The sequence below is a fragment of the Castor canadensis genome, chromosome 11, assembly GCF_047511655.1.
Source record: "Castor canadensis chromosome 11, mCasCan1.hap1v2, whole genome shotgun sequence".
NCBI lineage: Eukaryota > Metazoa > Chordata > Mammalia > Rodentia > Castoridae > Castor > Castor canadensis.
Window position 1 is genome coordinate 19,014,212 of NC_133396.1, and position 22,441 is coordinate 19,036,652.

The 22,441-nt window shown below is 50.9% G+C and overlaps 1 protein-coding gene across 1 annotated transcript; it reads right to left on the minus strand.

Moving 5' to 3' along the window:
* Positions 1-1,085: 1,085 nt before the first annotated feature.
* Tns4 (tensin 4) lies at positions 1,086-22,257 on the minus strand. Its single transcript, XM_074045679.1, has 13 exons — positions 22,154-22,257; positions 18,090-18,625; positions 11,671-12,049; positions 10,190-10,611; positions 8,091-8,177; positions 7,660-7,785; positions 6,283-6,375; positions 6,022-6,099; positions 5,054-5,125; positions 4,161-4,329; positions 3,424-3,492; positions 3,195-3,221; positions 1,086-2,669 (listed from the first exon to the last, which is right to left on the minus strand). The coding sequence occupies exons 2-13, from the start codon at positions 18,526-18,528 to the stop codon at positions 2,528-2,530; spliced, it is 2,103 nt and encodes a 700-aa protein (XP_073901780.1). The 5' UTR covers positions 18,529-18,625; positions 22,154-22,257; the 3' UTR covers positions 1,086-2,527.
* Positions 22,258-22,441: the final 184 nt, after the last annotated feature.

Genomic DNA, 22,441 nt, shown 5'->3' on the forward strand with positions numbered 1-22,441 from the left:
GACTGGGGAAAGCCAGCTTGGGAGGCTGAGGCAGGATTTTGAGTTCAAGGCCAACTTGGGCTACATAATGAGACCCAGGCTCGCTGGTTGTTTTGGAGTACACCTGTGATCCCAGCTACTCAGGAGGCCATAGGTAAAAGGATTAAGGTCTGAGGCTGGTCCTGGGCAAAAACATGAAGTCTTAACTGAAAAAAAAAAAAAAAAAAAGACCAAAGCCAAAAGGGCTGGAGGTATGGCTCAAGTGGTAGAGCAAGCAGAAGGCCCTGAGTTGAAACCCCAGTACTGCCCCCTCCAAAAAACAATCTGGAAAAAAAAAAAAAACTGGGGAAGAGAGACATTATAGGGGTGACAAGGAGGGGCTAAGACCGAGCTACAAGGCCTGGAACCTCTGGAGAGACAATTCCTGGGATGTCCCTGTGAAAGTGGAAAGAATTCCCTCAGCTGGGCAGTGGGAAGGGAGGCAGGGGCAGCTGTTGGGAAGGTCTCTTCACAGGCCCTTGAAGAGCCCCTGCCACTGGGTCACACAGCTTAGCCTGAAGAAGAGAAGGGGCTTCCTTATCCCTAAGGCTCTTAGGAAAACGAATAGCCTCCTCCTGCACCCGGTGTCATGTCCTCACTGCCATGGTGTCTAGAGCAGGTCTGGAGGGGGTATTACCCTGGGATGGAGGGTAGCCAGCTGGTAGATGCCCAGATATTGCTCCCATGGCTTGTGGGGGATGAAGGGGCCATTGTGCAGTTATTCAGAGCTGAGCTGGTAGCTTGGGGGTCATCTGGGTTCAGGGATTCCTCCAGACTCTCCTTGAGCTGCTCCAGCTTCTCCTGCCAGACACGGGGGAACCCACCCTTCACTTATCCTGGCAGAGAGACAGGAAGGGGTCATGAAGACAGCAAAGTGGTTGTGGTGGGCTTGTGAGGGGCAGTAGTTTAAGCAATGGTTTGTGAAGTGAAAGCCAATGGACCCTGTACTGCTGTGGCCTGGGGTGGGGTGTGTCCTCTGAGACACAGCCACCTCCTAAGTTAGGACTCTTTCTCTGTTCAGGACCCTACCTCTGAGAAGTTAGCTCTGAATGGCTTAGGATCAACTGTTGTGCAAAGACAGACACTTTATTTTTCATAATGAGAGGCATTCAGGGAGGCTCATGAGGGTCTGGGGGACTCTGCCAGCCTTTTGTCTGAACTTGAGAACCTCTGCTAACATCCTGCTGATTCTGGGGGCTGGGGCAGCGCCTGAGCTCTGGCTGGGTGGGCTGGTCTCAGCCTGTCTTGCCAGCAGCTCAGGGCTGCTCCAGTCCTGTTTGGTTTCTGAGGTTGAAATTGTTACCCATCACGCCCAGCCTTAGCCAAAGATAAAGATGCTCTGGCAGGTCTAGGGCTGGACAGGGCCAGACATTTGCTCTGCATGGAGTCGAAGTGGGCTTCTTCCCCCAAGTTCCCCCTCCCACCCAATGGGATGGTTTCCTGAGGAACCCAGTTCTGCTAGACAAAGGGCTCCGGCTTCTGGGAGCTGACTGGGTGGAGGTGGAGGTGGGCGGGAAAGGGCCAACCTTCTTGCAGCCTAGGCAAGTGCTGCTTTGCATTCTTGACTCTCTGCTGCCCCCTTGTGGCTATGAGGCTGGTTGATACCACACAGTGGTAGAGTGGTTTGTGTGCTCTGGGACAAACAGACTCAGCAAGACTGGAGCTGAGGCAGAACCAGAGAGACACACTGTGTCTGCTCTAGAGAAATGGGCCTTTCTGCCTCTACCCACCAGATGTGGGTTATACATGATGCTAAGGCAGCTGTGACACCAGCTGTGAGACATTTGCTTGCCAAGAAGTTGAAAGCAAAGATGGGCCTGATACTAATTTGCAAGGCAGGGGAGGAGACTGGACGTGAAGAATGTGAGGACAGCTGGATCTGCTCTGACCATGAGGGCAGGTTCCCCCTACTGAACAGTACCCCCACAACCACAGTCTTGGTGGTTTGCAGAATCCTGGGCAGGTGGATCTAATAGGCCATTAGGAAGTGAGGTCAGGAACAGCTACAGAGGGAGAGTGAGTCTGTCTTCAATCCTTACAGACCGTCACCAGCCTAGCCTCAGGCCCCACAGGTCTGACTTGGCACCTGCTGTTTGCATGAGACAGGAGTCACCAGTCTCCAGCTCAGATTGTCAGGTAGGTGGGGTCCAGGCTGATGCTGCCAACAGGATCCTTTTTGGAGGTGACTTTCATGCATGGGTCCTCAGATTTGGGTGTGCTTTAGAATATGCAGGAGCATGCTAAAGATGCCCACTGATATCTCAGAAGAATGGCTGTCATGTCTGTTGGCCTTCTTTTGTGGTTGAAGAAACTGAGGCCAAGGGTAGGGTCTGGATGTAGGTTACTGCTGACGGTCACAGCAGGTCCAAGGGTTTCAACTTGAATGTGTTCTCTAGTCCAATAGATGACTCAGTCGGTGTGACCACCGCGCCTTGTCCCAGGGGTGGAGATGGGTTCTTGGGTTAGCCCCTCAGGATGTTAGGGAAGGTGCACAGATAGCAACTTCCTCCTACATCTTATCTGTGTCCTGAAGCAGAACTTCCACCAGGCTGATGACCTGGGAGGCTGGCTGGACTGCGTCATATTCTGCAAAGAGGTGGCACACGTTCTCCTGTGGTTCCGTCTGGCTCTTGGCCACAAATCCGAAGATCCTGGTGAGAGAGGGCAGTCTGAGTGCAGGTGGGATGCAGGGATGTTATCAGGCTGATGGGAGTAGGTTGGGAGGAGGTGGGGCACTCAGCCTACACCTAGGTCTTCCCTGACCCTCCCCTAGCCAACTGGCTCCAGTACCTGGAAGGAGGTACCTCTCCTATCAGACTGGGAGATCCCTGAGCTCAAGCTCTGGGTCACCTTCATTTTGAATGGGGTTTCCCTGAGGACAAGACCTGTGTAATGCTGGTTAGAGTGGAAGCTCCCTGAGGCCAAGGGTCTACTTGACATCAGTCTGGGGCACCCCTACAGACTATAGAGGTAGAGCTTATGCTTCTTATATAAGACCAAGGGCTCCCAGGCTCACCTCTTCTCCATCAAACTGGGAGCTCCCTGAGGACAGTCCTGTGCTGCCATTAAGGTGGGCTCTTTAGGTAAAGATGGGGCCTCCCTCCTTCTCTAGCTCCTCCCCCTGTTGGGTCTGGGGCCCTGCCATAGGGACACCTCATAGGGTGGGAAGGCCTTACCGGGAGGGCTTGCAGTACTTCTGCCACCTGTGGGAAAGGAACACAACAGAAGTGAGGAATCAGGCTTCGCTCCATTCCTCAGCACTCTGATGAGCAGTGAGAGAGTCTGGCTAGCCACATCCCCACCTGTGGCTCCTGACACCTTGGAGTTCACAGGCTCTCTCAGCCATCTCAGTCCCAGAGTCAGCAGGACATTGCGGAGGGCAGCTAGGCCCAACCTTGAACTTACTTCCGTTCTTCAGGATCCATGCCACAGAAGCGGAGGGTGATGAGTGGGTAATGGCGCCGGAAAAACACCCTGGGTGGAGGCAGGAGAGAAGTGAGGCTGGTTAGGGACTGTCCTGGTGCTATGTCTGGTCTCCAGAATCCCTGGTTCCCCCAAATCTGATATCTGTCTCCCAAGAAGCTTCCAAGTAGACTCCTTATAACCTGCAATGACATTCCTCCTGCTGGGCCTGGCAGCACAGTCTTGTGCTTCTGTTTTCCCATGGAACACATCTGCCTCGTAGCCTCATGTTGTGGTGCTCTGACATCCTCCACCATGCCACTAACTTTTTGAGGATGAGAGTTACATCTGGGTCCTACCTTGCCTCTTCCTATTTAAGTGCCCAGCTTAGTACCAGGCTCCTGCTAGACTGAGTCCCCAAGGGACTGAGTGATTGAATTACACTCTGTGTCCCAGAGGTCAGCCTATGAACAATGCTTCATCAGAGGGTGCAGATGTAATCAGCATCCAATGAAAACTGATTAATTTTATCCCCATCAGTCACAATGATGGAAGCTTTGACAGATGGTCAGTGGAGTAAGTCCTGGGGAAGGTAGGGAACTTGGCAACACCTAGATACGTTGCCAGTCTTATTGGGTACAGGGTCTTGAACTCTGCTCTTATCACTGGTGCTTGGCTCACCTTCCCCTCTAAACCTGATCTGCTAGCCCTACAGCCCCTAGGCCAGGGAAGGCCCTTACTTTCTTTGGACATCTGTCAGGGTGATGCCCTGCTCAGTGACTTTGAAGTGCACCACGGTGGGCGTGGGGAGAACATCCCTCTCTAAGGTGGTTGAAATGGCCTTCTGCACGGCCAGGGCTCCACTCAGGGTCTCCACACTCACAGAGGTCAGGAACAAGGTATGACAACCTGTGGGATGCAAATACCGTGTTAGGTCTACAGCCAGGGTCCTCGGAGTAGGATCACCCCACCCAGGCCTTCCCTCTGCCCAGAGCTGGGGGAGGGGATCCCTTTTCTCTTCAGGATTCCAGTAGGGTCCCCTTAGAGTCATCAAACAGGTAGGGAGTATGTGGGTGATTGAAATTTGAGGCCAATCCCAGAGGGCTTCGGGATGTCTGTCACTTTGCATTGCTCTGGCCCCTGACTCTCCAAGGTGGGACAAGGGAGGGGATGTCACGTTGTGTCCAGGCACATAGAGTAGTAGCTGTCACTGAGAAAAGTGCTGATTGATGTTTGGCTTCTGGAATTAGAGGGAGGGGCCTTTCCTGTGTTGAAGCCCTTAGGACTCAGATCTGACATCCTGCTGATAGGTCCTGACCTAGAGACCATCTCCAGGGCAGTATCTCAGAGGCTGTGAGACCCTGGCATGCATGCATGTGCTCATGTGTGTGCAGAGTGGGCTGTAAGCCTGCCAGCACCCTGCCTACTTCCCTGCTGGCCCATAGCCTGAAGCCTCTCATCTCCTTGTTTAGAGGGGGTGTGGGGGATGAGGCACCTTATTAAAGCTGCAGAAACAAAGCAGTGATGGGAAGCATGTGTGGGCCTGTGTGAGTCTGCATAGGGCAGGGAGGTGCGGGGGCAGGGCGGGATGGGCAGCAGCACGGAGAGCCTGTTCTCTACCCCTACCACTTACCGGCAGATTTCTTCAGGCAAGAGGTGGGGCTGTCTGCAGAGGAGTCGGAGGTCCCATCTGCACTTCCCAATTCTGAGCCACAGCAAAGGAACAAGCCCCCAAGGGGGTGGGGGTAGAGTGAGTGGACCCCTCTCAAGGGAGCAGACCTCATTAATCCCTTTGAACACCTCCCACCTCCACCTCCACCTCCAGGAAGTGACTGACTGAGAAACCAGGTGTGCTGGGCTTGCAAACCTTTTGATCCCTCCCAGCCCCTAGGCTGCTGCTGTGTGTCCATCCCAACTCTAGGCTCTTCTTTGCAGAAAGGATGCTCTCCCCATCACTCCTCTGGGGCTCCCACACCCTTCTCTCTCAGAAATGCCCCTTAGCTCCACCTTCCCTGCACAGCCCTGAAATGATTGACTCTGTCATGTGTAGGAATCTGTTGGGCTGTCTGCTCTGGATGGAGCTGGCTGACCTGGGGTTCGTCTGACTCTGTGTGCCTTTGGGCAAGTTTCTTAGGCATGGGACCTCATTTTCTTATCTGTGAAATGGGCCATAAGAGCTACTATCTACTTCACAAGGTTATAGTAATGTGTGAGTGTTCAAGAAATGCTGGACCTGGGGGAGGGGGCGCTCTCCACACTGTTGAATTTAGGCTCTTTATCTTCTCAAGCATCTATTCTGTGCCAGACACTGGGCCCAGAGCCTTGCTAGGAGCTACCTCACTGAAGCTGCACACCAATACTTTAGGTAGGCATGATGAAGACGAGCCTCATTTTACAGAGAGGGAAACTGAGATTCAGAGGTTAGCATTCTCAAATTTTCACAGCTAGGAAGTGGAGAGGCTGACCCATTCCAGAGCAGGCACTTTTAACCATGACCCTGAAATCATCTATAAGCAGGGTAGAAGTAATCACCGGGAGCCTTTCTAGTGAAAATCAACAGGGCTGGCAGCTTGGCATTGCCTGTGTGGGGCCTGCACCTACCTTTTTGTGGGATGACGAGTTTGCAGGGCAGGGCCAGCGCCATGATGGAATGCTGGCACACGAAGGCAGACAGGCTCCCTGTAAAAGAAAGGGCAGCCCTGCATGAGTAGGGCTTTCCCGGCTCCCTTAACAGGGCAGGATCATTGTATGCACATATGAATAATTAAAAAAAAAAAAAAAAACAGGGCAGGAGAGTAGAACCCCCAATCCAGGGGCCTGGAGGCTATGGAGGCCTCTTAGAGGGGGTGGGAGAAGGCTCACCAAAGTAGGGCTCCTCATCTGCTCCTTTAAGATGCACCCCTTTGGCAGAAGACTCAATGAGGAAGTGTCGGATAAGGTCACTGCCATCCTCACCTGGACAAAGAAAGAAGATGGGAGTTCCAGAGCCTAGTGCTAGCCAAATCCTGGCCCAATCCATCTTGACCCCCACCTCTGGGTCCATCCCAAGGCTCTCTTGCCAGTCACTGTCTCAGGTGGAGTCACAGGTAGGAATCCTAAGTTCAAGACCTTCTCCCAAAGATGCCAGCACATTCACTCAGTGGCTTCTGTGTCCAGTAATTTCCCTTTAGGACAACTTTCTCTTGGTTAAAATGTTTTTAATTACTGCTTAGACCAAATATCAGCTCTTCCATGTGGTTTTCTCTTTACCCACCCTGTTTCTGATGCCATTATTTCTCATTAAATCATTCCTGCTGGAGACAGGCTGGCCCTGGGAGGGCACACTTGCCCTCTGACTCTTCAATGGCCAGCAACTTCCTCCTCCATTTGGGCTCATTGCCTCTTGCAAGGCTTCCTTGAAAGCCACCACCCACCCCAGAGGTTGTTTTCCTTTCTCTTTTTATGGTCCTGGGGATGGAATCCAAGGCCTGTGCATGCTAGGCAAGTGCTCTACCACTGAGCTGACCCCCAAACCCCCTCACTTTCTTTCCTCACAGTGAGGCAGAGTATAAAGAACTCGTTTGGGTTGTTGATCCTATCACTTAATTACTCTGGGGTCATTAACTCTCTGAACCTCAGTTACTTCATCCATTAAATAAGAGGTATTATTCTAGGGTTTAGGTGAGGGACCATTACCTAGGTACCTTGTACTGTCATTATCGGTTCTCATCTATCTTCCCAATGAGGTGGGATCTGCCTGTAGTTCCCCCAGGTCTCTGGTTCCTTACATAGTATCTGGCACATGGTAGAGATGTGTGTTGAGTTACCAGATGAGGGTATGAGGTCAAGGGAAGGCACATGATAAGCTATCATACATGCATGATGTGCTATTACACATATGTGATAAGCCAGTGCACACACATAACGACTTTAGGTTCCCTGGAGATGAATCCATTCTGGACAGAGGTGAATCTCCAGAAGACCACAGCCTGGGGAAGGGGCTGGGACCCTCTTCCTCCTTTTCCCACCATGAGGGTGGAGCAGGGAATTTGAGGGACTGGGGAAGGCAGAGGCAACTCAGATTTGCAGTGAAAGAGGCTTTTTATGGTGCCTCAGTGCTGGAGGGCAGCTGGGAGAGCCAGGAAGTGGACGTTCCTTCCAGAAGTCACTAAGGAACTGATGCCAAAGTGGCCTTGAGAGCTAGTGTCAGGTTGGCATAGAGCCCACCACACCCCGTGGAGAGCAGAGACACGTACATACCTGGTCGGCTCTGGGCAGATGCTGGGGGCTCCTGCACCTTCAGGGCAAGGCCGAAGGAGCCTCGGTAGGAGGAGCTGTCCCTGATGACGAAAGTGCCTGGCTCCGCCTTCCTCAGCAGCTCAATTGCTGTAACAATCCTTGGGTCAGAGGCAGATACCACCCTACATGGACACTCTGTCCCCAGCCTGATAGGGTCGTTACAAAATCACCTTTTGTTCCCAGGCAGTCCTTTCCACTGTCTAATCTCTGTGAGTTTTGCTGTGATTCCTATTTCCATGAGGTCAGCAGGACACTGCCCCCACCTTCCCTGAACCCACTATTTGCTAGTCCCTTTATCCCTATGATCCTGGCCCCACTGGCCTGTTGCAGAGTGCAGGACCAGACCCGCTTACTGAATCACCTGTCCCCTGAAACATAATGCTTCCTTTTACCTTGCTCTCGGGTGATGCTTGGCTTAAACCAGTATTTAGATGTGTCCATCACAAATTTCATGTTGGGCTGCATGTCCCTGGCAGGACCTGGAGACAGACAGAGAAGGGGGACACTGCAGGCTGGACAGAGGGTTGCTGAGAGAGATCAGCAGAGTATGCTAAAGTCCTGTGCTGTTCCTCTGCCCAGAGGTCCCATTCGACCCACCCTCCCTGACCCTATCCGCACTGGATCTCCATACTATCTAAAGAAGCATTGCCAAACAAGGATTCCAGTGTTTGGTGCATCTGGGACTTCAAAGTCCCCTGTATCTTTGGTAAGGAATCAAAACTAAATAGATGAAAAACCTAATTTGCCTGGTGGACACTGACATAAGGATAGATAAAAGATTCTTGGGTGTGAGTTTGATTTTACACTGTTGTCTCCTTTCCCTTAATTCTGAGACTACATTGAGCTTTGAACTCTCTGAAGGGCAGGACAACAATAGTCCTGGCTAGAAGAACCTGTGCCCAGAAGTCAGGAGCCTGGGCTCTTGACTGATTTGGGAAAATGGTTCAGATTTCTGAAGTCAGTCAGTGGGCTAAACAACCTCAGGGGGTCTTTACTGTTCCATAAGCCTGTGAAATGAAAGTGATTTTTTTTTGTTGTTGTTTTTGGTGGTGCTGGGGATGGAACTCAGGGCCTCATGCATGCTAGGCCAGCAACTCTACCACCAAGTTCTACCCCAGCCCATGAAAATGAAGAATATTTTTCAGAATTTGGTAAGATCCTGGCATGATATTCTTCTAGGCATCACCAAAGCAAAATGGGAATATAACCCAGCTGAGCTAGTATGCTCTTTATGACACCAAAATGCCCATGTTCCTGTGTCCCTAAGGCAGAGAGCAGAGATTCTTAATTTTAGCATCTTAAGTTATGTTGTGGCCAGTTGAGAGTAACTCTTCATAAAAAAGCAATGCTATAATCTGCAAATGATTTGTTCTAGGAAAACTATCAGAGCAGATTCAAAGGTACATCTGTCACCTCATCTCCTCCTGCTTGTATTGATGCATATGTGGGAATGAGCAGTGGGCTACAGTGAGCTCTTCACACCCCCAGGAGTCACCTTGGGAAGTCCAAGGTGGATCCAACCTTGGATGGCGATGGCAGGGGGAGGAGACGGGGCTCTGCTTGTGGGAGGTGTGCGCCCAGGGGGTGCTACAGCTCAGCCTGTGTGTTTACTGCTGTGGGTTCTGTTAGTTGTGTTCTTTTTGGATGCCTGAAGTCACAGGCTCCGGGAAGGAGGGTGTTTGGTGTTTTGTGGTTTTCAGCTGTCTGTGTTGGAATGCATTGTCTCCATTCCCTGTTCACCCCCTCTGTGTTCTCGTCATCCACTAACGTCAGAGTGAGCACTGACGCGCCTTCTGGCTCTCCTTGGATTAGTCATCAATCTGAGCTTGGACATCCCGAGGGTTGTCTGGCTCTGTCCTTGCTCCTCCACCCCCAGAGCCCTGCCCTGGCTCTCTCCTGTGGAATCCATCTGCCACACAGCTGCCAGGATGAACCATTAAGCCTGAACTACTGACTCTAGTCTGTCCAGAATCCCTGTTCCAGACTCTGATGGCCCCTTGATGCCTAAAGGGTAAAAATCCAGTTTTCAGTTTGGTGTTCAAGGCCTTTCACAATCTGGTTCCAGATTACTCTCGATTACCTCACCTGGCACCCAACATTCCAGGCATTTCCTAAATGCACTACATGCTTGCACACCGTCCTGATTGTGGAGTCCCTGTTCTCTCTGCAGGGGTTGCCCTGGGCATGCACTTCCTTTCTGCTTTCTGGATCCAGCTCCAATGTCATATCCTCTGCATTAATCGCTTCTTCCTCTGTCACTCACAGGACCAGAACATCTGTACTTCAGTGCTTACCTTAATCTACAGCTATTCTTGGTTTTGGTCTCTTTTTCTAGACTGTCATTTGTGTATCTTCATGACCTGGCATAGTGCTGGGCACATAGTTGGTACTCAATAAAACTGTTGATTGGCTGTTGCAGAAACCCATTGGGTACTTTATCTATCCCTGCAACTAAACCTTTTAGTGCTTGAGATGTTAGTTTACAACATACCTTCTGGGGATGTGGAGAAGGCAGCATCTGGTAGGGTCTGGCTGTGGCTCTTGGCTTGACAGGGGTGGCTGGGAGAAGTAGTTCCAGGCTGGACAAAGCCCTGGTGTCCTGGTGTCCGCTGAGGTGGGGGAGACTGTGGTTCTGGGCAGCCGTTAATCAGCACAATGGGTATGTCCACCATGGAGTTGGTGATGGATGGGGGGCAGCTGCTGGCCTGCTCTTTGGCCACTGTGGGGGAGTGGGCTGCTTTGGGCTGACCCACGCTCAGGGTAGGGTTGCTGGGGGCTTGGATGTCACTGGGTTTCACACACAGGGACACTGGACCAAGGCTATGGAGGCTGGAGTTAGAGCTAGCTGGGCTTCCCAAGGATCTAGAAGACGACTGATGGCTGGAGATGCTGGAGTGGAGGAGGGACTGGCTGCTGCAGGAGAGAGAGTAGGGGCAGGGGTTAGAGTGTTGGGGTGGACACCTAAGGCCAGAGAAAGGTTTCAGAATTTAGCCATGTGGGTGCCATGGTTTTGATCAAATAAAGCACTGCCTACCTGCCATCCCAAGCCCAGAGCAAAGGGTGTGCCCACCCGTCCCATAAGGATGCTGAAGAATAGAGAAATGACCCTGCATTATAGGGTCTTTGGTCATCTAAAGGAGCTGGGTATGGTGCACATGCCAGTTATCCCTGCACTGTCCTACTGAGACAGTAGGATTGCAAGTTCATGGCCAATCTGGGCTATATAGTGAGACCCTGACTCAAAAACAAAACAAAACAAAGTTAGAGTAGTCAATGAGCTGACCCCCTGCAGGCTATGTTGGCTTAGGCTGACCTGGATTCCCTCTGCTTTCCCAGCCAGGCAGGTCTGACTGAATGGTCACTGCAGGTTCTCACTTGTCCATTCATCATTCTCAAGAACCCTGCAGACATGCTGGCCCTGGGCTGAACATGTCCATGGCTGATGCAGATGGAACTCCCCAGCTGCAGGATGAGGAGGCCAGTTCTGCATCAAGCCAGTAGGCATGGTTGTGGGATTCCTGGTCTCTTTGCCAGCTTCTGTGGTTTGGTCTTCCTGGGGTATGATGGGGTGTGTGTGCAGTTCTACTGCAGAAAAGTGAGATGGGACCATTGTAAATATTCCCAGGCAGGTTGGCCCCTAATACTACATTTTGTCAGTGACAAAAGGAAGGAGGCTTTCATTCTTAATGGTTCACCTCAAGCCCCCAGAGTATAAGTACATCCCTGTTTTTGAAACCCTTCCTGTCAGGGCTGGAAAGGACATAGGTAAGATTCATTAGTGCAGAGGCTTTGTTCTTAGAAGGCAGAAGCCAAGATTTTTGTATTTTGAATTATGTTCTAAATGCCTGAGAGAGTTTGAGATCTGAATGGCTGTTTATGGTAGAGAAGATCTCCCATGCTCAGATTTTTGCTTAGACAGAGTGTGATGTCATATGATTTTATAAAAGCAAAGTCAGAAACTCTGGTACCTACCTTCCAAAAACATAGCTGACATCTGAGGCTGGACTGGCTGATAGCACAGAGACCCTGCTGCCCTGCTGTGGGGTCAGGGCTCTCAGTCCTTTCTCCAAGCCTGGAGAAGCTACCAGTGGGGAGCCTGAGGCCCTGCTCCCCTGGCAAGGGATGGAGATGCTGGGGGAAGGGGAGGGGCGAGAAGATGGACCCCTGCCTTGGCTCCCAGAGAAGATGAGGCTCTCACTGCTGCTTCGAGTCTCTCGGGGGATGTCTCTGGAAAGGAGGAAGCCACCACTGCGTGGGGAACCACAGGGTGGGGTGACAGACGGGCTGGAGCAGCGCTGGAGGCCATCGTGGCACCTTGATCTGGTGGAGGTCACTTCAATATACTTTATGTCTTTGGGTGGAGGGGAGAGAGAGAGAGAGAATGAGAATTGGTGAAACCTGGGAGCCTGGACTCATAGGAAGGAGACTCATGACCATCTGGTCCCCCCTCTTTTATACAGGTGAGGAAACTGAGGCCCAGGCCCAGAGAGGAGAAGTTAGTTGTAATTAGGGTCAGCACTCAGTTCCAGGGTCCAGTTCCAAAGGCAGTAGCTTTGGAATCAGACAGATCTGGGTTTGAGATCTGGCTCTGGCACTTAGGATCTGAGAACTTGGCTAAGTGGCTTCACCACTTTGAGACTCAGCATTCACACCTGTAGAATGACTGACTATGCTCAGCCTCTTGGTGTCACAGGGAGGATGGAATGAGATTGGTGTCTGGCATATAGTAGGTACTTAAAATCTGGGAAATTATCTCTTTCTTCTACCACACCCACACCAGAAAGGTCCTCTTATGCCTCTCTCACTCAGGGTGTATGGAGGCTGCTTCTCTGTCTGCATCCACCATGAAGGCAGGGATTCTCAGGCTTGATTGCACCCCAGAATCACCCAATGAACTTTTAAGAGTTCCACAGCTGGGGCTGCATTCCATACCAATTAGATGGGAATCTTCCAGGGTGGGCCTAGGCCTTAGGTTGGTTTGTTTGCTTGTGTTATTGGTTTCCAGGTGATTCCAAAGTGTTCTAGCATCACTGATATGACTTATGGCCTCACGTCATTGTATCACCTGGGGGTTGGTCAGATGGCAGAATCTCAGGCTCCAACCCAGGTCTGATAATCAGAATCTGCATTTCTGAGAGATGTGGTCACAGCAGATTTGAGAGCTCTGGTTTAGATTGGGAGCTTCCTGAGGGCAGGTATGACTGCACTGCTGAGCCTTGGGCCTTCCAGTCACACATGCTCATGACTGATGCATGCAACCACGGAGACTGGTTATCCAGGAGGCTGGTTATCTGATGCCCTTGGGCTGCTGACTCATTCTTATTCCTCATTGAGGTACTCAGTATTCTGGGGTTTCCAAACCCCTGTTCCTCCTCTGGAGGTGGGGTGGGTTGGCCTATGGCTGTCCCCATGGAGAGAATGGGTGCACCTCCTCCTGACCTGGGGGAGGGAGTTGTCCTGGGGCAGTTCAGCAGAGGTGGTGGGAGTTAGGGATGCAGCAATGGCCCTCTCTGGAGAGCCATGAGCCCTACCTCTGTTTCCCCAAGAAGGACGCTACGGTAGAACCAGTGAGAACCTGTGTCCTCAGCCCCTGTCTGCTGACTTCCCACCTGCCTTGGCCTGGTACAGTTACCTTCCCCCAACCCCAGCCTGCTCCAGCTCGCTCCTGGGCAGGGCCTCCTGGCCTTGCAAATGGTTCCTATCTTTGTCTGAGCCTGCAGAGTCAGGTGGAGGTGGGTATCGAAACACGTGAGCATTACTGTCTTGGGCTGACCTGGGCTTGCTAGTCTAGGGGGTGGAGGAAAAGTCCAGCTTTATAGTCACATGAACCTGGGTGTGAGGCCTGACAATGCCACTTTCCAGTTAGGAAGCACTGCATTACTTTTCTAACCTCCCTGAGCCTCAGTTTTCTGGTCTGCAAAGTGGTGATCTAAACTCAACCTCCTGAGGTTGTGGTGAGGATTAAATACATGGTGACCAGAGCCTGGAGCCTGACCCATAGTGGGCCCCAAGGAAGGAGCACTCCTGTCCTGCTTGCTTTTGGGAGGTAACACTGGCCAAAGGGAGCACTCTTTAGCCAAGGTGGGCATTCTTCTGCTTAGGAGGATGAAGGCTAAAGGAAAATAATTGGGGCACTGTATTATAGGCTCTGAAAGAGAAGAGACCTTGGAGAGGGTGGATTCTTCTGGAAGGCTGGCAAGTGCACCTCTGTAGGGCAGGTCTATGTTTTATAGGACTTTATAGTGTTTATGCCCATAACCACCTTTGAACCTTGTAACAGCCCTTAGGTAGGAGAGGCATTGTTTTTACAGAGGAGAAAACTGACGCTTGGAGAGCAATAGGAGTGGAGCTGACATTTACTGCACAACCACCTTTTTTTTTTTGATGGTACTAGGGTTTGAACTCAGGGCTTCACTGAACAGCAATTTTTAAAAAAGACTAGTATTTGAGTGCTATGTACCAGCACACTACATGTTAAGTGTACTATCTCTTTGAACTCTCACAACAACTCTATTGAAATGTTATTCATTCTCATATAACAAATGAGGAATGAAGGCTCAGCAAGGTTAAGTGAGTTGTCTAATGTCACACAGCTGGGGAGCAGAGGAACTCAACTTCTCCTAAACTCTGTTTAGGGGCCTCTCAGGATGAGGAGGGGGCTCCTTGGGACCCTGTTTGAATGCCTGCCTGTGAGAAGGTGCCTGGTTGCTTTGGGGAGGGTCTCTTGGCTTGGTGAAGCTCCTGGCTCCCTACTCCTTGGGTCATCCAAACACCCCACAAAGACCTTTTGTGGGGGCCAGAGCAGGGCTGGAAGGGAGGGAGGGGCCCTGGAGCTGTGAGTCACCTCCCACTGCTGCCCTGAGGGGAATGTGGCTGGGGAGGTGGAGGCCCCCCTCCCCCCATCATGGGGTGCAGCCGATGTTTACAGGCCTGTAGGGCAAGTCTGAGCAGTGCAGGGTGGATGCAGGCGCCAGCAGCAGGCTGGGCAGGCGGAGGGAGGGCATGTGGGTGGGGGGCGGAGAGACACTTATTAAACACCCTTCCCTTGGGACTGGCAAACAGCCTTGCCTGGAAGAAATTGCTGGAAAATGAAATGTGGGAGCCTGTTCCAAAGATGGGGTGGGAGGTCGCAGAGAGGCTAAAGAGGGGATGGTGTTTGCTTCTAGGAGTCATGATCCCTGCGGGGTGGGGACTCTGTAGGGTGGGTCTAAAGGAAGGAGAGCAAGAGGCAGGGACACAGGACCCAGGGGAAAGTTGGCCAAGTGCTGGGGAGGCCAAGCTTCAGAAGAGGAGTCCACAGACTGTCTCCAAACATGGATTCTGTGATGTCCCAGTGGGCAGGAAACCACCCCAAGAAAGAGCGAAAGATGGGAATATACACTTTGGAGCCCAGAGACCCAGGGTATGAGATCTGGCCTGCCACAGGCTAGCTGTGTGACTATGGACTGTCACTTCCCTCCCTGAACCTCAGTTTCCTCCTGTATAAAATGAAGTCACCACTATGTCCTTCAGACACTGGACCATGTATTACAGGGGCCAGTCTTTTAAAAAGTCTATGTATCCATATCTAGGGGAGGAGTCAATAGAGATTGCCAATTTTTAATTTTTGAACTTTTCCAAGTTAGGGCAAAGAGGAACAGTGAACATCTGCTAGTAGCACGACAGGCTTGTTCCCATGAGGCATGAGATGACACAATGGGGTGTGTAGTGTGTGTGTGTGTGTGTGAGCCCTTTACATTGAGTACATTTAGATGTAAGTGACCTCACTTTGACTTGTTGTCTGAGGCCTGTGAGAGAGTTTTGTCACCTGTGGTGGTGGTCTTCAGAACGGTTTTGGGAGTCTGAGATATGTGGAAAGCGTATAGCTGACCCCTGTGACAGGCCTGCCATTCTTAGTGATGGTAGACAACTTTCTAAAGGCAAGCTGACTTGGCTGGGTGTCTAGGGAGGCAGTGAACTCAGGCATGAAAGGTATCAGAGTAGAGGATTTGTTTTTTTTCTCCATCAGAAGGAACTGAGGCAGAAGTAGACAGCTTTGTGAGGGGCCGTTAGCCACTGTCATCCCCCTTTTTTACTACCTATTCCCCAGAGTTGGGTGGACCTTGCTCACAATGCAGGCTGTGTCCAAGGGATCTGAGGATGCAGACCCCACTGCCTGTCAGCCCCAGGCAGGTCATCAGTCTCTTCCACAGGGGAAGGGCCTAATTGCCATCTACTCCTTCCATGCTTGTGGATGCGCTACAGAGATTGATCTTGTCTCAACTGGCCTTGGACGGGTGGAACCCTTGCCTTGGGGCATGAACATTAAAACCCTGGACTTGCTCCTGCCAACAGTAATTAGGTCCAAGATACTTCCCTGCAGTGACGTGCCCATGACTGGCCTGAAGCAGCGGGAAAGCTCTTGAAGGAGGAGGAAGCTCTTTTAACAGGCCTAGCCTGCCATGTGTGGCAGGAGGAGAGGGAGCAGGCTGGAGACCAGGAGCCTGGGATGGGTGCCAGAGAGCTGGGGTACAGGGCTGGCCTTCACCCCAGAGCCCAAACCTACCCTGGGGCTGCCCCTACATGCAATCCCCCTGTTAATAAAAAAGCCACCATTTATGACTCAGTGTGCCAGGATTTGTGGTAAGTAGCCAACAAATGTTATTTCTTTTAATCCCTTTGAGGTAAGAACTCTTATTATCTCCATTTTACAGACGAGGAATGGAAGACAAAAGGAAGTCAAGTAAACAGCTTGTATAAGGTCTCCTGAATCTAGTGGTTAGGATAGACTAGCTTCTTCCTCAACCTGTCAGCCTCAGCTTTTCATCTGCAAAATGGGAGTAAAACACTTTTCAGGGGTGGGTTGGGAGGACTGCAGATTCTGTAGAAAGTGCTCAAAAAGTGGAAGTTATCATGGATTCTATCTGTAATCCTAACTGCACCACTCACTCCTGCCGATTGTTTAAACTGGAGGCCTCAATCTTCCAGTCTGTCTAATGGGGCCACTACTCCTTGACCTTCATCCTCAGAGTATACTTGAAATTCATTCAAGTGTGAGAAACTGAATCCAGATGCAGGGATTTCCAGAATTCCGTTGGAGTCAGTAGCTTGCTAGTGGTGGCTTGTATCAGCTTGTTAAGAGCTGATCGTTACATTTTCAAGAGTTTGCCTAGCTGGTTGCTAAACTCAGGCATTATTAAAAATTATATTATATAAACTTATGATGAAATAATGAACATTAAAAACAGGTAGGCCAGGCATGGTGCAACCCAGGCTACATAGTGAGACCCTGCCTAAGAAAATTAAAAGTAAACCAAACGAAAACAAAAACTGATAAACAAAGCAAAAATCCCCCCCAAAACACAGTCATAACCAAAATCCATCACATTCCACTTGTTTTACATTTTAATCTTATCTATTCTCTTAAATTTTTTATAGTATTGTATTGGTAAACTGGAATTGCTTTTTAAAACAAATTTCGTGGTGCTGGAGATTGAATCCAGGGCCTTAACCAAGCTGGGCAAGTGCTCTACCACTGAGTTACCTACATCCTCAGGTCCCCTTTTTGTTTTTGTAAAAAAGGTTTCTATCTATCTGTCAGTTTGTCTGTCTATCTATATCTGTCTATCATTTACTTATTTTTTTGAGATAGGGTCACACTATGTAGCTCAAGCTAGCCTTGAACTTGTGATCCTCCTGCTTCAGCTTCTTAAGTAGCTGGGATTATAGCTGTGCACCGCCTCACCCGGCTAACATGGTGGGATTGCTATGCAACAGTCGGCTAGCATATCTCTTCCCAACTGCACATTCAGTGATACCATCTTGATAGCTTGCAACTGGCCAGAGTGGGAGAATTTATACCTTAGAAATGGGCAGATGCTTCCAGTCAGGGCACTCTATCCTGTTCCCTAACCAGAGAGCCAGTTGTTAAACAGTTACCATCATGCTCTGCTTAACAACAGGGTTCCCACTCTAAACAGACTGAATTTTGTGTCTCTCTAATCCCACTATTTCTGGCTTGGTTCTCTCCCAAGAAATACTACCCTAAACAGGGACAGGGGCCCAAATAACAATCTTATAATAATTTCAGGGGTGAGGGCATGATAAGATCTAAAGAGAGATACCCTAAAACAGTAAGGTTCAGGGATACCATATTTCTGAAGCCCTTACAAATGTGCATGGGTTGCACAAAACATTCATACACTTTAACTTATTTAAGTTCTCACAAAAAACCACACCAACAAGTGTCTGTCAATTTCCAAAATCATGAACCAAATACAATTGGATAGGTATCTGCTACCCTTTTGTGTAGCAGAGAAAACAGAGAGGTTAGTAATTGTTTAGGGCAACACAGCACCTCCCCCTAAGTCTGGTTCCCAGCACCCTCCTGGCACTGTGCCCTGGATCCTTACCCAGTGCTTCAGGTTCCTCCTTCTTGCTCCTTGAGGTGGTACTTTGGGCAGGCTCAGCCTGGGGGCCACCAGTCCCTGAGGGAAGCAGCTGGAAGGTGGGATCCAGTTCTAGGATCATCTGATTGAGGCTCTCCAGCGAGAAGTCAATGTAGGAATCAAGGTCCTGTGGAGTCCCTGAGGCCTGCTCACCAGGAGACTGCAGGAGGCAGTGGGCTTTGGCCTCAGACTGCAGGGCCTGCGGGAACCTGGTGGGGGGCCCTTTGCAGGGCACGGGGGCCATCAGGGTCTGTGCTCCCCAGCCTTCGGTGGTGTAGTAAGGACACTGAGGCGGCAGGCTGGGGCTAGGTGCTGGACGCAGGGCTGTCCTGGGTTCCTCGCAGGAAGCCAAGCTGACTGTATGGCCTCCCGCTAGCAGGGAACCAGACATCACCTGGGACATTGTGGAGGCAGTGACCCCAGTGGATTGTGTCTGGTTTCCAACTAGCCTCACTTACATCCCAGAAATACAGATTGCTTGCCAATCGGAGCTCCGAGACCTGAAAGAGGTGTGGTGGAAACTGAGTAAATTCAGTAAGTGAAGCCCCTGCCTCTGCTCCCCTCAAAGGGCCATAGCAACTCATTTACTTAAAAATACAGATGCTGGGGCCAGACTGCCTGGTTTGCAGCCTGACTCCACTGCTCACTGGCTGTGCAAGTTTGGGTAAGTCAACGCACTTTTCTGTGCCTCAGTTTCCTTATTGATAAAATAAGCTAACATTTGTAACATGTTCAGAATAGTGTGCCTGACACATAAATGTTTTGCAGTGATTATTAAATAACTTTAGTTATGTAAGAGTGTGTGTATTGAATAGCTGTGTCCTAGGCATATTATTAATTAACACTAGCTAATGCTGACTGAGTACTTACTATGCACACAGGCCTTGATGTTTCTACATAAAACCTTTTCATGTCCTCATAACAACCTCAGGAGGTAGGAACCATCATTATTCACTTTAAAATGAGAGACCTGAGACACAGAGAGGTAAATAACTTGTCCAAGGGTCACACAGATAGCAAGTGTCACAGCAGGACAGGACTGTAAACTGCCTGCTGACTGGACTCCTGCACTTAGGCCAGTTGGTGAGTTGGAGAAGTAAGCAGGGGTGCAATGGTAAGGAGTGTCACCAGGGGCTGTTGGAGTGGCTCAAACAGTAGAGTGCCTGTCTAGCAAGTGTGAGGCCCTGAGTTCAAACCCTAGTGCTGCCACAAAAGAAAAAAAAAAATTCCCTTAATAATGATGCTTTGGGCTGGTGGAGTAGCTCAAATGGTAAGAATGCATGCCTAGCAAGCATGAGGCCCTGAGTTCAAACCCCAGTGATGCAAAAAACCCCAAAAAGTGTCCCCAGGGTGGAGGGGAGGCAGAGGAGACCCTGTGAGCACTGGTGGGGAGGTCAGGGAGGATTTTCTGGAGGAAGGGACATGTAAAGGGAGGTAAGGAGGAAAACCAGGAGCTAGTTGGGTCAGACAGGTGGGAGTGAGAGGCAGGTCAGTGCTTAGAGCAGTAGGACAGTGTACAAAGGCCTGGCAGATACACAGGGAGGTCACAAGGCAGTACTGAACATCCAGGAAACACAGCACCTGGAGGCAGGGTTGGAGTGGGAGAGCCAGGCTAGCCAGACCCCGCAGAGCTTTGCAGGCTTGGCTCAGGATGGCTAACTCAACCCTGAGGGTAATGGGGAGTCACAGAAGAGTCTTGAGCTGGGGAGTGACATTATCAGAAGATATTCACTCCCTGGAGGCTCCTTGAGGAAAGAGATGCTTCAAGTTCCTCATTTCCTTTACCGTGGAAAGTTCTTTCTTAATGCTATGTGCTGGTCTCTTATAGCTGGGGATGGGAAGGAGAAAGTTCAGGGACTGCTGGGACATGCTAGCCACAAGTTCTGCTGCCTGCCCCTAGCACGCCTCAACTCTCCCCTTTTCCAAGATGCCTTCTCCATGTTCTGCTTCAGCATTGGTTCTCCTGCGACAAGCAAGGTGAAAGTGGCTTCTGGAATCTGAAGACTGACACTTGGATCCCAGCCCAACAGTTCCTGTGGTGTCACTCTGAGCCTCAGTTTCCTCATCTGTGAAATGCGGGATTAGAATTCCTGTCTCGAATTCTCCCGGACGGGGTGTGAAAGCAGTTGGACACTTCTGAGTACTACGTAGAAATTGGGGCTTATGAAGTAGACAGCATCATATGGGGGCCCCACTTACTGAGTACTCACAGGACCAGGGCACCAATGGATGTGATTTTCATAGAGTATGACCCCAGGAAATGTTGCACCTCCCACCATCAGTCCATTTTACAGATGGAGATGCTGAGATTTAGAAAGGTTAAGAAACCTGTGTGGGTGGCACAACCAGAGAGGTGGTAGAGCCAGGATTCAAACCCAGATCTTAGGGCTTTGGAGTCTTAACTCCTTAAGCTACATGGAGTTCAAGTGTACAGGGACACCTGATGTACAGAGAGGGGCATTCCCATGGTGGCACAATCAGTGACAAAAGCCAGGCCCTCTCTCCTCACTTCCTCCCCCATGGCTCCTATAGACTCGCTGCCAATTCCTCCCTGGCCAGGACCTGGAGGGGGTGGTGCATCCAGGCATGGGAAGCTTGTCTATAAATGGCAGTGGAAGAGAGCTGGCCTCTGAGTTCCTTCCCTGAGGGCAGCTGAGGACACAGGGCTAGAGATGCGGCTTTTTCCACATAGGCACCAAGTGTCCTGGGTTTCTTGGGACAGGATCCGGGAGCATCCTGCAAGGTTCTCAGCTAGCCCCACGGGGATGGGGGTAGGGAGGCTAGGGACACTGATTTTGCAGGGTGCGCTAGGAACTGGGTCTACCCTATGTCCAGAACCTAGGATACCTGCCTACTTATTTTGGACACTGCTTTTGTGCCAGTCTGAGCAAGGGTACTTTCCTCTCAGGGTGGTCTCAGTTGTCTCACCTGGAGAGTGGGGATATGATAATAACAGACACTTAGCACTTATCTCATTCTTTCAACTGTCCCTTGATGGAGAGGTTGAGGGATTTACCCAAGGTTATGCAGCCTTCAAAGGTGAAACGGGGTTCAAACCTTGGCACTCTGATCCCATAGTTTCCACACACTTATCCTATGCTGCTGTGGCACAGGTCGAAGACCCCTTCTACCTTGGCCCCGCTGAGATTCTGGAACCTCATGGGACTGAGCAAAGAGAAGCCAGCCCAGAGGCTCTTTTTCAAACTCTTCTCACTTATAACTCTCTAGAGTCACCACTGGACCCCCAGGCAGGGGTTGTGTCTCACTCCTGTATTCCTGGACGCTGTCCCACTGCCCCCTCTGGGCCCCACCTGAGCACTTCTCTAGCTTGCTTCTTCCTGCTCTAAGACATAGGGTACAGTTCAGGGCTATTTACTTGTGTGTGTGTGTGTGTAGGACAGGGTAGGGCTCCAGCCAACACTGCTTTATTTGCAGGTTCCTTCCACCTTCTTCCCCTCCAGATTCGGACTCTACTTTCTTTCTTTCTTTGTTCCGGAGGCAGGTGGCAACCCTCCTCTTCCGAGTCTTTGCCCATCTCTTCTCTTGACTTAAGTCTCTCCCTCCTACAAGTCCAGGTCAATGAAGGCAGAAGGCAAAGCCTGGGTCTCCTTAAAAGTACCCTGCCCTCTATTCCTTACACACTCAAAGTGAGCTTCCCCATCCACCCATCCCTTCCCCCACCCCAGCAAGGCAGCAGCTGGGACGGCAGGCAGGTGCCCACAGGATAGCCCCCCATTCCTGCATGCCTCTGGGTGGGAGGCAGGAGGCCTGAGTCTGTGTCTGTGACCTCCCTGGCCTCGGTTCTGTCATCTGTACAGGAAGGGTACAGACTTAGGTCACCATAAGCGCTGAACTCTGAGGTCTGTCATCCTGTCATCCTGAGACCATCCACACCCTCTTCCCCTTTTCTCTCTACCTTCCCTGTGAGTCCTAGAGGAGGTGGAAAAGCCGCAGACAGATGGTTTAAGTTAGTCAGGGAAAAGGGGCTGAGAGTCCCTCAATTCTCCTTAAAGAATAAAGGCACCTACCTGGAGTCCCCAGGCTGCTAGCCGTTGTATTCACTACTGGCTCCTGTGACCAAGATGGCTTAGAGTCCAGGTGAGGAGTAAGGGGAGGGCAAGCTCACCTCCAGACCTACCTTAAGAGCAGCCCGCCCTCCCTCTGTCCCGCCTCCCTCTTTCCCTGGGGCCCTACACGTGGCCTTGACAGCGGCAGGCCACGCCCCTGCCATGTCTCAGCTCAGGTGGGGCTGGCGCCGGCTGGGGGAAGGAAAGCTTTGGGCTGTTGGGCAGGTGTGAATAAGGGGCCCTCAATCT